Source organism: Gopherus evgoodei, chromosome 3 (genome assembly GCF_007399415.2).
Source record: "Gopherus evgoodei ecotype Sinaloan lineage chromosome 3, rGopEvg1_v1.p, whole genome shotgun sequence".
Lineage (NCBI taxonomy): Eukaryota > Metazoa > Chordata > Testudines > Testudinidae > Gopherus > Gopherus evgoodei.
In genome coordinates, this window is record NC_044324.1 from 200079919 (window position 1) to 200095616 (window position 15698).

The following is a 15698-nucleotide window of genomic DNA, read 5'->3' on the forward strand; positions in this document are numbered from 1 at the left end:
GGAGGATTCTCCAAAGATTGTTTGAACATGCTTTAGAAATGCTAGATCACTACTGTCATTAAAAGACCATTCCTGTTCACTGATGTTAATAAAAGGGTATTACAACAATTTTTATTACTCTTTGACCATGTAAATGAGCAAGTATAGCCTTTTACTGACGTCAGCGGAAAAGTGTAACAACTCTTAGTAGAACAACGGAATTACAGTTATGGTTGGCAACTTTTCCAATGAAGAGGTCAATATGAATGCTTTATTAATGTAACAATGGTCAAATGTTAATCTTTAACTGCTTGATAGTGCCCCTTTAATAAATATTTAAAAATTTCATAAATGGTGTCTTAATATAGGAAATATTAAACCAGTGGTCTGGACAGCTAAACAGGCATGGGATGAACATGACTAAGACTGAGGTAATGTGGGTCAGCAGAGGTGCCACAGGGAAACTGGATGTAGAGATTAATGGAGCATGCCTGCACCAAACTGACCTGTTCAAGTACCCTGGTGGCAGGCTTATGGAAGATGGTGAGCTTGAATGTGAGACACAGTCCAGACTGGGGAGTGCTGGAATAGTGCTGAATAACACCTCAGGAGTTGTGTATGACTCTGAGACTGAAAGTCCAACTGTTATAATACAATGGTACACCCCACCGTGCCGTATGGTGTAAAAGCATGGCTGGTAGAGAGATGGCCTACAAGTGGTGCTCAATATATCTTCACACAATGCAAGTTACACGAAGGGACAGGTTTTGAAATGAAATCATTAGGATGGAAGTCAAAGTCATTGATGTGACTGACGAAATCCAGGAAGTGTGACTTCACTGCTTCAGACACATACTGAGGATGAATTAAGAGGGCCTGGTGAAGACAGCATGGATGGAGATGTTGTCAGGAAAGAGACCCTGAAGAAAGCCTAGGAAGCAATGGATGGAACTTAGCGCTGCCTTGGACAGACAAATATGGCAGATGCTTACAGGATGACACGACTCCAGAGGATAGGCTATGGGGAACAAGAAGTTTATGACTCGTAGAGCACCCCATTGCCAGCTGGCATGCTGTTGTCATGATACTTACCTTAAAAGTGGCATGTAATATACCATTAGAAAATTAGTAACTCACTGTTCATTAATGTTCTTGTGTCACGTATATACGGCAAACCCACAAAGAACTTTATAGCAGTGTTGGACACATGTGACTAAAATGTGTGTGTTTAAACCAGGAGTGTCAGGGATGTTGATAAACTGGTTTTCTCCAGACAGAGGAAAGAGGCCAACACCTCAAACCAGGTGTGACCAAAGTCTATGTGATACTTATTTGTATTGGAGGTTGCAGGAAGACATCATTTGCATTGGAAAAAGCACCAGAAGGGGGGAACCAGCATAAAGTCTATACTAGACAACATAGTGTCTACAGCGAGGAGGGAAATGGAACTTTATGTGAGGATACCGTTCAGAAGAATACATTTTGAAGATTTACTACTATAGAGAGAGGGAGAGAGAATCCCTTCACCTGAGAAGCCAAAGGGTCTGACCACTTTGAGCTCTGTGAAGGGTCCTGTCCAGAGATTCTGGTCAGCCATGCTGGAGAAAAGACTTGGTGAGAAACACTTTGAAAAAAGAGACTCTAATTTGTTAAATTGGGTTTTAGAGACTTAGAAACATATTTTTGTTTTTATTTGCTTGTAACCCTTTCTATCTTTATTCCTTATACTTGGTATGACTTAAACCAATGACTTTTTGTTTAATAAACTTGTTTTACTTTTACTAGCAGGGGCGGGTCTAGCTTTTTTGCCACCCCAAGCATGGCAGACAGGCTGCCTTCGGCAGCTTGCCTGCGGGAGGTCCCTGGTCCCATGGATTCGGCGGCATGCCTGCGGGAGGTCCACCGGTCCCGCGGCTTTGGCGTACCCACCACCTAATTGCCGCCGAATCCGCAGGACTGGGGACCTCCCGCAGGCATGCCACTGAAGGCTGCCTAACTGCCGCCCTCGCAGGGACTGGTAGGGTGCCCCCTGTGGCTTGCCGCCCCAGGCACACGCTTGGAGTGCTGGTGCCTGGAGCCACCACTGTTTATTAGAAAACAATCCAATACTTTGATTAAAACAGAGTGTTTGTTAACTCCAGTTAAGGTAGTAAGCTGCTGGGCACTGTCTCATTAAAGAAGCAGCGAACGTAATAATATCTGTAAGTATTCAGCAAGAGGGTTGGACACTATAGGGCAGATGGTTTGGGGAAATTTGGGACTAGGTGGATGTTGAGGTCAGCCTGCAAAGAATAACTGGGCAGTGGAAGCCAGGGTGTAACCTGCATGTTTATATGCTGGCTGTTGGGGTTAGGGTTGTAAGCCACAGTAGCACAGCATTTAAGGCACCCAAGTTGCAGGGTAGGTAGTGACACAACCCCATACTGGTCTGGCTTGAACACCAAAGCATCACAAAGGTGTCTTAACATAGGCCCTAATTCAGTAAACACGTGCTTAAGTTCCATTGAAGCCAAAGCTAAGCAACTGCTTAAGTGTTTTGCTGAGTCAAGACCATAATGTGTAATTAACGAACATAATATAAACCAATCTCTGTGTGGGAAAAAAACAACAAACAAATTGGTCCAGGGTTTGTGACATTAATTAGCACTAATTCAGCTTCTCTAGGTAAAGTCCTGGATTGAATGTGGTAGATAATTGTGTAGACTGTTACCAGAAAAAACACAAAAAGAGGTTATGCAAAAAATAGAAGCTAACTGTATCAGTTTAAAAATACAACAAAATGCACAAACTCAAATGCACCTTTAAAGACCTATTGTATCCTAGGCTAAAAATAATGATGGAACACATTAAATACTTACACGCTATAGAGGATTCTGTTAATGATGAAATATAAGTATTTGTAACACACACACAGTACTCTTTCATATATTCAGGGCTTGTTCCACACTACTACAAAAACACATTTTGTACATAATACCAACGGTTACAGGCAGGTTAGAGACCAAAATAATAGTTTCCTTGCTGAGCTGCTTGTGGAGCTTTCATGATAGGCTGGTACAAAATGTATTTTTTCCTTCTCAGACATATCAGTTTCTCAGTGCATTAAGGTACATTTTGATTGTCATGCCTTTCCAGCCAAAGCTAGTAGTTATATATAGGCCAGATCCTGCACCATGAAAGTCATTGGGAGTTTTGCCATTGACTTCAATGAGATCAGACCCTCAGTGATCTGAACAATATAGTAAAAGTAAAATATGTATACTCCTTGTATACAGTAGAGGGGAAATCCTGGCCCCACTGAAGTTAATGGCAAAACTCCCATTGACGTCAATGGGAAAACTTTAATGTGTTGCTCTCCCGTATCATAAATAAATGTTGGTGGCCGTTAGTTAAAGTTTATTTAAAAATGTATTTCCTCTGCTATTTCTGTTCAGTAATCTTGCTGCTTCTTCCCTCTTTGGGTGATGTTCTCCCACTAGCCCTCACATTTACCAGTGTGAGAAGAGCTAATAAGTCTAGAAACCAGTCAGCATTCTAAATAAAGGTTTGTCTACTTAGCTCAGCAATTCAGTAACAATTTGAATGCAACAGGGAGAGCTGTTTTAGAAGTAACGTCAACTCACTTTCATCAGCGGAAGTTGTCTATGTGAATCAGAGAAAATGGAGCAAATTGAGGGCATATTTTAAACCTAATTTTAAACGCTGAATTTTCTGAGTTTTTGCATTTAAATCAGACACCTAATTTTACTGTATGCATTTTATATAAAGGTGTTTGCTTTGCAATATATGACTTAAGGCAAAAGACTACTGTTTCCTATCATATAAGTATATATTCATGCTATTTTTCAATTTTGTATTATGTATCTGATGTACGATGCATAATGAACAGAACTTTCGTTTTTGGATAAATATGGCAGATTGTATGTTGCAAAAGCCACCTGAGAAGTACTTATTATACCGTATATGGACAGTAGATACTAATCAAAGTGAAATATCTTAATAATTTTCATGTATTTTCTTTTAAATAACAAAAATGACTGAAATATTATGGATGAATAGCTAAATTTCTCTTTTTTGCTAGTCACATTAGTTGCAGCATTGTTGTAGGAAGAGCTTAGAATATAGTGTTCATTGAAGTCAAAGCAGGTTTTGCCTTCCATGTCAGTAGAAACAGAATCTGTGCCCATTGTGTATCTTTAAACTTTACCCGTTGACTAAGATTAGCTGAAAATTGAAGTAAATTGAATGCAAATATAATTAATCTTTAGATACTCATTTATTCCAAATTTATAGACCAAAGTGAATGTATTTTGATTATCATACCATAGCTACACAATGTTTAAAAAGGGAGTGGACATTTGTATTAAAACAGAAGGCCCTTCTTACTCCAACATGATGTCAGTAATATAGCTCCTCAGAGCATGCTATTGTTTTAAACAGAGGTCCTCAAACTTTCACACTGGTTGTAAAATATTATTTAGTGTTGCTGGACTAGGAGGAAAATGTCATACATCTGTAAACAATTAGAAGGAGCTGGACTTTTTTTTATGAATTAAACAATAAAACATTCTTAAATGTGACTGTGGGCTCATCTACACAGTGTGGCAAAGCACGCTACAAGAGTTCTTTTCGTAGAAAGCTCTAATGGGTTGTTCTCTAACTTCCCCATGTAGACCCTGCTGGTGTGCTCTAAAAGGTACTGCATTCAAGTTAATGTCTTGCCCTGTAGAGCACTTTTCCATGCCATGTAGACAAGCCCTGTACGTATGGAAGTCAGATTCCCTGGGTACTTCCTGCAATTGTCATATGCAATAAGAACTTTTAACAACAATTAAATAAATCCTCTGTGGGGCCACTGGTGATCAACAATATCATTTATAAGATCTTTTCAGCATTGCAATGCATGAAGATATCCAAGTTGTGTGTGTACTTTAAATCCTCCAAAATCTTTTAACCTTTCTTTCAAACATAGTGACCATTAGCCATTTTGGAACTGGGATTCATTCAGTATAATAACTACCACTGACTTTAATAGAGCTAAGATTTCATCCTTAGTTCATACAGTCTGCTTCTCTAACATGATTAGCCAAAGTTAAGATTTTAGCCACAGTTAGTTAATTATTGTTATAGTTACCCAAAGCCTTTACAAAACTGGTATTATCTTTAATTAGAAAGCTTTCTGGAAGCCAAAGAATAGACAAAAATATTAATACCACAAGCACGTTTCCACTCAAAAAATGCTGGTATAAGAAATTAGAACGTTTTGTTCAACACTAGGAAATTAATACTTCACTATACCATGAATTTTATAAATTCGTATGAAAATTCAAAATACTCAGAACACAGTAAGGCAATAATACTACATAAAATTAAGCACTTCCATACTGGCACCTTAAATAATTGTAAACCTAAAAAGAATGTAGCAGGAAACACACTTCTATTTAAAACATTTTAGAGTTACTTATGAACACTATAATATATAGTATATATTACACAATCCATTAAATTGAAATAACATTGAAATTCAACAAAATGAATGTTAACGAATGTCACATTAAGTTCAGTTATATGTACCATAACTTTGAAATTAAAGACATAAAATACACTGGTCAGACAGACGAAGCATCATTGCTGAAATTTTGATTTATGGTAGTAACTAAAAACAGTTTCTATTACAATAACTAAGCTTCTACTTATTAGTAAGTAAATGATGTTGGTACTGTATACATGAATACTAAGGAGAAAGGAACTACAGCTGTGTAACGCAGCTTGCCCTGATTATAGCCACTTTACTACTATTTTATATGACTACATTGATTTTGAAGCCAGAGGATGGAAAAAATGAACAGGCCAAGTTTCAGTGGGCACTCTGAGTGCTCCACAAGTTTCCTATCGACTTGCCTGAAAACAATGCTTATGAATCAAGGGCAGAATTTACCCCAACATCTTTTCTTCCATAAATGTATACTTCCTAAAAGTAACAGATGTTCAAGTAAACTATTTAAACAAACAACAAATGAGAAACCATCTCAGTTTAGAATAGTGTTGCAAGTCTGACTCTTGAATTTAACATTAGCATTGCTAATACTCTGAGAATTGTGGAACTGTGCATGATGTATGTACACTCATATGGATGTTGTTCATTGCCATAGTTTCACGGGATAACTAGCCTTCATATTGGAAGTAAGCTGGCAGGCTCTCAGCCGATATACTCTTTTAAAATCGGAAGAGCACAAGTTGTTCAGATATTTGGTTCCTAGTCTTTCAGATAGAGATTGTAGGCAAATGTGATCTAAATATATGAAACATTCTACATTATAGCTTGAGTCTAAGGTAAAGTTCATCGTGCAACTAATCTTTCATGCATTCAGATTTTAATTAGAGAAAATATATAGTTTCAGGAAATCTCTGAAGCTGAAAGACTACCGCTCGCTTTCCCAGGTACTATGTTGCCTACTTTCTTCAATGCAGTGTATCTCAGACACATTTAATGTAATCCAAAATACTTAATACAACTGAATTTGCTTATCGCAAATATTGTTACCTTCAACTGTGACAGTGAAATATATAAATGACAAATTTCAAAGAACATCCTGAGGAAATATATGTGTACGATACTAGGATGCAGCAATGCAATTGCTGGCAAGGACAAAACTCCACTGCTGTCATTGTGTGTACATAGGGTTTTCTATCATTCACTTTGAGCATGAATGTAAAGGTTAATAGAAGGCAATTGCTTACCTTGACACACATTATGCTCGCTTTGCTCATACCCAGTTGCACACTGTATTTGGTGAGTTGGATTTGGAGGTGGTCGATGAGGATCAGCAGGGGTCCGTCGAATGACATTGTTTCGTCCACCAGTGGATTCAGCAGCTGTGTCTTCTCGCCCATTATTTACAATAATTTGAGCTGTTCTAGGTAGACAGAGGTATCCTCCATAGTGGTTAACACATTTCATCCCACCTTTGCATGCATCTGGGACAATTTCACATTCATCAATATCTGTGGTTAGCAACAACACAAGTCATGTTTTAAAATGTGACCTTTACAGACATTAACATAAGTAATGTAACAAGGCATGCAAGCACACTTGTATTGTCCAAAATGTCAAAACAGGGGATGTAGAAGACAATAATTCTTTCACTTGTAAAGATTTACTATACCTTTGCACCGCTGCCTGACAGGATCCCATTCATAGCCATCTGTACATTGCTGTATAGAAAAGAGATTCAGAAAAATGACCAATTAATTCATATTTTAAATACTTCATGCACTTGTTATTGCTACAGAAAATTGTGTTCTGAGCAAACAATAACCAGGCTGGTTATATATTTTTCATAATATCAGGGAAATAGATCTCAGTGCAATACTGCTGTGTAACAAAACTAAGCAGTAGTTTATAACAGGAAATGGATAATCTTTTCCTAAATGTTGGCCTAATGTCTATTCTAAATTGACAAACTTAGGGCCTGATCTTTTAAGGTGACATGAGCTTCCTATGTTCCCAGGGAAGTCAGTAGTTGGAGAAGGCTCTCAAGATATTGCAGGACCAGATCCTAAATTCTTTGACTTATAAAAGTGTAGATGACGCTCCAGTTCAAGACCTTGATCCTGCCAAGCCTTACCCACATGAGTAGTCCTACTGATGTCAATGTAACTATAGTATTGCCAGCTTAAAAATAATAAATCATGCCCCAAATCATGAGATTTTTAAAAATAATAAATTGTGGGCTCTTTTTTATCTGCCTTCTTGATTTTGAGCCATTAAGGTTCATGTTCTTGAGCTTTTCTCTGCAGCCAGGAGGGCTAGAGACTTACCTTATTTTTTTAAAGAAGAAAGTTGAGATTCTCACATAATCATATGACTCCAGGAGATTGGGCTTTAGGAAAAACAGCAAGTATTGTGAGACTCATGATAAAATTGTAAGTTGCAACACTGGGACTACTCATGTGAGTATGACTTTGCAGGATTCAAATGATAAAAATCATGCAGTCCATGTATCTATTCACATCAGTATGGACTACAAATGTGAGGAAGAGTTTGAGGGTTAAGGTCTCAGACTTTTTAGAAGGGCATCTTCCCTCTTCTCTAAAGTATTCATTTTCTAGAACACAAGATCTAATTTTTGAGAGGCTTAATTATCATCTGACAATTATCATCTTAATTATCAATGACAGTTAGTGGAAACTGACTGAGCATCATAGTGCTGCTGAAGTGCATGAGGATACAGATGTAAAACCTCAATAGATAAACTAAGATGTAGTACATGTTTCTGTCCTGCTTGATATATTATTTCTCATAGTGTTGCAGAAAAGGAGTTGACTCAATAAATCAGCTGGTCATAGTGAGCCAAATTAATTCTTGCTGTATCTCCTTGGCTTTAGTGGAGCTACATCAGGGATAAACTTGACCCAGAGTGTTGATATCCATATTGCTCAATGTATTATGCTGAAGTTGTTTTGAGAAACTTGTTACTAATAGAGATTGAATCAGCAGTAGAAACAACAACATTTTGTTTATTCACAGGTGACATCAGTGATCTGCCAAATGTAGCAGTGAGCTGGAGGGAAAAGCCTCTAGTGTTAGGAGGGGGTAAGAGGACAGCTAATTGTATTATAATTCTAGCTCTCTAAAGGAATGACTGCATGCTGAGTTGACACCACAAAAGTTACTGTAGCTATGAAAACCCAAGCCCAAAGGAAAACAAGCAAATTCATGTATTTACTGAATCACCCAATTCCTGCTAATGCACAACAGAAGTAATGTATACTTAATACTAATGAGCCAAATCTGCTCCCATCAAAGTCAATGGGAATTTTGCCACTGACTTCGGTGGAATCAAGATTTGGCCCTAAATGCATATAGTACATGTATCAAAAATATTAGTGTAATAGGGGTACAATTTTCAAAAGCAATTAAATCCCATTTTTAAAAGCGAGTTAGGGACTTAAAGCCTAAGTCTCACTGACATTCTATGAGATTTGGGCTTCTAAGTGCTAAAGCCACTTTGAAAAATGGGAATTGGCAGCCTACATCACTTACAGGCTTTTGAAAAATTTATGGTAGGTTTAAATGAAACTAGGCAAGCTTACTGGAAGAATGCTATATTTTTTTTAGGGAATGCGCAATAAAAAATGGAAAATGAGCCTGGGTACTAGGCATAATCTCACTTTTAAACATTTTATAAATTGCATTTTGCTGTAACATAAGTAATTATAACATATAGACTGATTCTGCAGCACTTACTGAAGTGAGCAGTCCCCTGACTTCAGTGAGACTACTTATGTGAGCAACAATTGCATGATCTCAGGCCCTTTGACCACAATCCTACAATTTGTTCCACAAGGACAAACTTCTCTGCTTGTGTGGAATCCCACTGATTTCAGTGGGGCTCTGTGCAGGAACAGCAGTCCACCTACATGAAACAAGTTTCAGGATCAGGGCCTCTGTTTGTAATAGGAGTCAAATATGAAAATGTGTTGTTTTTTTCATGATCCAAGCCAATGTAAACATTACTTTGCCAGTGATATTCATTACAAAAGTAAATGAGCAAACACAGATGAAAAAGTAACATATAAAGGAGACAGCCCTGCCCCTCTATTCTTATCACTTCAATTTTAGGGTGTGAGTAGAACATATTTCCAATATTTTATTAGCAGCTGGTCACAGCCACTCAAATAATTGTTCAAAACTATTCTTGACACTGACAATATACCAGCTAGAAAATTTTGTAATTTACATACAGCATTAAATGTTGACTACCATTACAAAGTACTTATATTTTGTTAAACCACCTTGAAATCTCCCAAAGAAATGGAGCAAAACATTTTGACTAATAGCCGACATATATGATGTTTCATATATTTGTAATTAATATAATATGTTTGTTTTAAATAAGTCATATACAGTATTTCTGTAATTTTGAAGATGCTTGGGTGTCTTATTTCACAGAACTTGGAATAGCATATAACAATATGTCAAACCCTTTTCTGTTATGGATGAGATTTACTTTGTATATTTATGATTTTCCAGTCTATTTTGTGCATCCATAAAACAAAACAAAAATACTTCCAGAGGGTTCAAATCTTTCTGAAAGGTAGGGAAAATGCCTCATCTTATAATTTTGTTCAAGTCATATAATTCAGTACCTAAATAAACCTTTCAAAACAGAAGGTATCACCAACAAGTTCAAAGTCTGAAACTTGGTTTCACTATAAAAGCACCTTAGTCTATGATGAAAATACAAAGTCAAAGAACTTTGAACTGAACACTATATTGGAAAAGAACTATGGTTTCTCTGTCAAGGGTTATTTAGAAAAGAATCCCTGCTAAGCAACAAGTATCTTAAAGTCTATTAAACCTTACCGTGTATGTTATAGTTTCTTCAGTTTCCTGTGAATTTACTGTAGTAAGAGTGAAAGCAGCTAAGAACATAACTGTCAACATCATGAATCTTGAAAGAAAGAAATAAAACAAAACAATTTTTAGCACATTTTACTGTTAAAAGACTAAGAATAACCAGCTATAGGGGCATATCCCACACTCCTTACTAGGATAAGACTTCCACTGAAGAATAAGGAGGGCAAGATGGAGCCCTTGTTAGATTATGAGGAAGTGGCTGAGATTTAGCAATGTCTTAGTCTGTTTTATCTTTCCCCAGCTGAAGTAACAGACATTAAAATAATATAGCAATTAACACTGCATCACACTCAAGTGTCTGTTCTCTAAAACAACATAACCCAAGTACCATACATACTTACAACATCCTCGCAATTATCTGATTTGGTTTTAAAATTAATTTTCAAATGACTTCATGTCCCACCAGAAATGTGTGTGTGAGAAATATAACAAGTAAAAGAACCAGGGGGAAAAAAGGGTAAAAATGGGATTTACCTGGATCCTGCCAGTTTTTGTAAACAACTCCCATACTGTACTATCAAAATAGAGACTAAGTCTAGCCCTTTCTAAGGCACCAAAAAATCCCAGACCCTGTTGAAACAGCACTGCAAAATGATAGATCTAGCACCTGCATCCTGACAATTGTTGGCCCTAGTCCCCCAAACTGCATCATCTAAACAGATAGGGTTAGCTGCTCTGACTGCACCTTAAAAATCCAGATCCTGAAGTACCCATATGCAACAGTCCCACAAAAACTCTGATTTGCTGCTGGGTCTTGCCCAATTTTTCCACAAACCCAGAAACTGTATCACCTTCCATTATTCCACCAAAACAGTCTGGATCTCCACTCACCCAGGTACAAGGAAAGCTACCAACAACTCTCATTTGGCATATGTACTTTGCTGGATCTGGCTAAGTGCTGGCTGCCTACTCCCCAATTTCCCATTTAAATGTATGTGTCTCTTAGTCCACCACAATCCTCAGGAACCCTACCTATCATAGTGCAACAGTGCTGCAAAAACTTGTATCCAGTGACTAAATCTGGCTGACTTTTGGCCATGACCTTCCCAATCGCACTATTACCACCCAACTGTATTTGACCCTTCATTTCAAGGAATTAATTTATGTTTATCAACATACTGTGGCCACAAAAAATGCTTTTTGTGGCGCTGCTGCACTGGAGTGTATCAGGGTCAGGGTTTTCAAGGTTGCTAGGAGCAGCTAAACATGGTCTCTGGGTGTTCAGATTTGGATCAGAAAATGGGAGACCCGGCAGCATCCAGCAGCCTGATCCAGAGCTGGTGACACTGATGTGCCATGATGTACCTGCGGCCAAAATCTGGCAGGATTCAACTTTTCCCCAAGTCCCTGGCAGAACCAGTTTATAAACTAAGCGTGGGAAGTTCCAATGTATTCCATTCTCAGAAGGTTTTTAAAAATAAACCCATCTAGTCATCTTCAGTTCGGGTTACTTCCTATTTCAATTAACTCAGAAAAGTTCTCTGCTCAACCTCCCCCCATGCCCTGATTAACATTGCCAGCGTAGCCCAGATTCCAAGCAAAGCAGTCCCCCATTCCCTGCGCATTGAAGGGGGGGGGGGGGGGGAGACGGGGGAAGCCAGCGCCACTAACCCGCGGGAGTTGTATTCTGCCCCGAGCCCTATGATCTTATCCCCACTCCATGATCTTATCCCCACTCCAGGTCTGCTCGGCCCACAGAGCAATTCACCAGCAGCTCTCGCAGGACTGTGCCCCACGCCCGCACTCACCCCACGGCGAGCAGTGCGCAGTGCGCCCCCAACTCCTCGTCTCCCGCGCGGGCTGCTCTGAGCGCCTTACCTGAGCGCAGAGCAGGGCTCCTCTGAGGGCACCTAGGAGCGGGGCTAGCCTGGCAAGCGCCGCCGGGGAAGAGAGCGAGTTTCCGCAGCAGGTTGGCCCCGCGCTCGGTTCCCAGCCCGTCCTCTCTGCACGCTCGCAAGGCTGCCTGGCGCGCCTGCTCCCCCCGCCGGCCTGGCATTCAGTGACCAAGGGCCCCCTCCGGTGGTGTCTATTGAACGCCCCCTCCCGGCCCCTGCTCAGTGCATTAACCCCTTCGGCTAGGGCGCACGCTGCGGGGGAGGAGAGACAGACTGGGGATGGGAGCGCTCTCCCCACGCCCAGCGGTGCCACCCACAGAGGAGCGTGTCACCTTTGCTGAGAGACCCCAGCTGCTGCCCCTCCGCCCCTTGCACCAGGCTGCTCCGAGGCTAAGCGAGAATAATGTGAACGCGTCGTTATTTCGGTAGCTCCAGGGGGCGGGCTGTCCCCTTCCCGACAAAATGGGACGAGCCCGATCCTGCAGAGACTTCAGCACTCAATGGGACAATATGGTTGCAATGGGACTGCTCGTGCTGTTCAAATTGAGCATGTGCGGGAGTGTCTTCAGGAGTCAGACCACTTGTGTGTAAAGTTCCTCACAAAAGTAAGTGCTTATCGGAGTTGGGGGCTATAAAAGGCAGGTCCCTGCCCCAGAGAGTTTGCCATTGGAAGTCAGGCACATCTGCTTTAACTGCGGTGGTCAAAAGGACACAGAGTGCACTAGGATGGAGATTAATATGGAAAACATTATAATGCCATTATATAAATATATGGTGCAGCCTCCTCTTGAATAGTGTGCCCTAGCTAACAGAAGAAAATGCAGAATTAGAGGGAATGAAGAAAAGAGTGATGAGAATGATGAAGGGCTTGGGAAAACTCATATGAAGGCCAAAAAGATAAGGTTATTTACTTTAGAAAGGAGATGAATCAGAGAGCACATGATAAAAGTATATAACATGATGAATGGTCTAGAGAAGGTAGATGACGAGATTCCATTCTCTCTGTCTCAGAACACAAGAACAAGAGAGTGTTTAAAGAACTGAAAGGTGGCAAATTCAAAACCAACCAAAATATTTTTTTTCACACAATGTATAATTGAACTGTGGAACTCATTGTCACAGGATGTTGCTGAGGCCAAAAAAGTCAGCAAGATTTAATACCAGATTGGATATTGATATGGCTAACAGTAACAACCAGCATTGTTATAGTGAATGCTAATAGGCATTTTGGAAGATGTAGTAAACCTTATAATTCAGGGTTTAAGGTAAAGTCTAATTATTAGGGATTAGGAGGAGACATAATGTGGGGAGCAGAGTAAACTACATCTGTCTAAAGTTGCTTGCACTCTCCTTTGAAGGATCTGATGTTGACCATGTCAGAGACAGGGTACTGGACTAGATGGATCATGGCAATTTTTGTTTCCTGTGTGAATACCTTAATCATGACCGAGGCCAATGGGACTACTGTGTGCGGTTTTGTGGGCTTGGACCTGATCCTGCAATGAATTCGGCATGGGTGGATCTTTATAACTGACTTCAACAGGGAACTGCCCAGCCACCAGGATCCATCTATGCTGAACCCACTGCGACACTGGGGTCCAAATTAATGGAAAAATTATATTTGCCTTCCTGAACAAATAAAAAAAAAGAGACGAAGAGATTTTCCTTACCCTTGTTTTTTAAAATACACCATTGGGTTGAGGCCAAACACGGAAAGGAGATTTTTTGGATAGCTGTGAATGAAGACAGGATTACAATGAGATGCCTTGCAACCTTCACTATATTTTGTCAACTCTAGGGGGTTGTACTGCTTTCAATATACTGGGGTAGTTAAAATGGTACAACTTTTGCTTATAGATAAGTGCTTGTACATATGCTTAACTTTATGCACCTGAGTTGTTCCATTGTGACTACTCATGTATAGAGCTAAGCATAAGTTTAAGTATTTGCAGGATTGGGGCCGAGTTTTTAGAATGTTAAAATAACCCCCAAATCCTAAAAAGACAGATGTATTCAAATATTTTCGTAAGCCTTTTTGGAATGTAAAATGTGTTTAAGAATTATTACTATATCCATCCCTTGTTTTCATGGGGCATTGTGCAATTCTTTTTGGGAAATGATTTGGGTGAAACAAGCAAAAATATATTGAAACAAAATAAATTAGTTCACTTTTGAAAACTTAATCCAGCCTAAGACTCTTCAAGTATTGAGTAGTTTTCTTTACAGCCAATCCATTTTGAATTTGAAAAAGCATGGGTGAATTGGGTAAAAAACAATCATTGGGTAAAAAACAATCATAAATCAGTAAACAAGAAGAAAATGAAGCAACATATCAGACCTCCAGCTGGAGAGCCTTCCAGAAGAGCACAATTAGTAGTAGTAGTAATTGTAAATGTTTGTAAGACTCAAAGGCCCTAATTGTGACTGGAGTCCAGTTGTGAAGAGTGTTGTACAAAGATATAAGTACAGTGAGGGCTTTTCCTGTACAAAGATAAAAGAGATGGAGGATAGGGGGCTTTCTTAGGGGCCTGTCTAAGACTGTGGAATGTACTCCCATAGGAACTAAGGTTGGTCACACACCTCACCATTCTCAGTTTTAAATGCAAGATGCCTTTCTTTGACCTTGCCTTCTCTAACATAAACCCATAGGAAGGTGTATAGATGTATTTTTATATGTAACCCTTCTGCCTGTCTGAGTTGGCAGCAACAAGGGCTGGGTTCGGTATCTAGGAGTTCTGTTTCAATAACACAGTGCAAAATCGGCCCGAGCCCCTACCCAGTGACCTGGGACAGTTACATACTCCCCCCCTCACTCCTGCCCCTGGCAACTCTAAGAGGCAATACTTCCTCTCTCGCAAGCACGGAACAAAATGTAGCAAAATCCTTTTACTAAAGAAGGAAACAATGCTGCATTATGTTGGGGAAACACCACAAACAGGATTCATAATACCAACCATGAGCAAAAGACCCACCCCCAAGTTAGTTTGGCAGTATCCTTTTCCCCTCTGGGTCTTAAGTCCAGCAACCCAAAAATATCACCCAAAGTCCCAAAAGTCCATACCCCCAAAAGTCTCTTCAGTCCAGCAATCCAAAAATCACCCGAAAGTCCAACAACCCAAAAGTCTCTGTCCCTGGTCAGTGCAGCCCCAGAGTTCAAAAATTTATCTGCAGAGTTTTACCTCCCAGCCTGGGGTGGAGGGCGAAGTGGTGTTAAGGGGCACCTTACGTGGTCCGAGGCCGACTGCCCCATCTCTCCATGGGGTTTTGCTGCAGCCTTCACCGCAAGCCACTCCACCAGCCGCTCTGCTCCACCAGCCATCCCATGAACTGCTCCAGCCATTCCGCGAACTGCTCTGCTCTGCCAGCTGTCCCGCGAGCTGCTCCAGTCATCCCGCAAACTGCTCTGCTCTGCCAGTCGCTCAGCAACATATATTCAGCATCCCCCCAACACTCAGTGATTT

At 40.0% G+C, this 15698-nt stretch overlaps 1 protein-coding gene across 4 annotated transcripts in view; it reads right to left on the minus strand.

Moving 5' to 3' along the window:
• Positions 1–12743, minus strand: part of EFEMP1 (EGF containing fibulin extracellular matrix protein 1) — a 79357-nt gene extending 66614 nt beyond the window's left edge. The window contains exons 1-4 of one of the 4 annotated variants that reach the window (XM_030557817.1): positions 12570–12743; positions 10349–10436; positions 7146–7194; positions 6721–6984 (exon numbers count right to left, since the gene is read on the minus strand). In XM_030557817.1, coding sequence (XP_030413677.1) covers positions 6721–6984; positions 7146–7194; positions 10349–10432 — 397 coding nt within the window. In that variant the 5' untranslated portion in view covers positions 10433–10436; positions 12570–12743. Of the gene's footprint in view, positions 1–6720; positions 6985–7145; positions 7195–10348; positions 10437–11233; positions 11242–12150; positions 12173–12220; positions 12309–12569 lie in introns of those variants that run through there. The other 3 variants (XM_030557816.1, XM_030557815.1, XM_030557818.1) reach the window with 3 other exon arrangements.
• Between the last annotated feature and the right edge of the window lie 2955 nt (positions 12744–15698).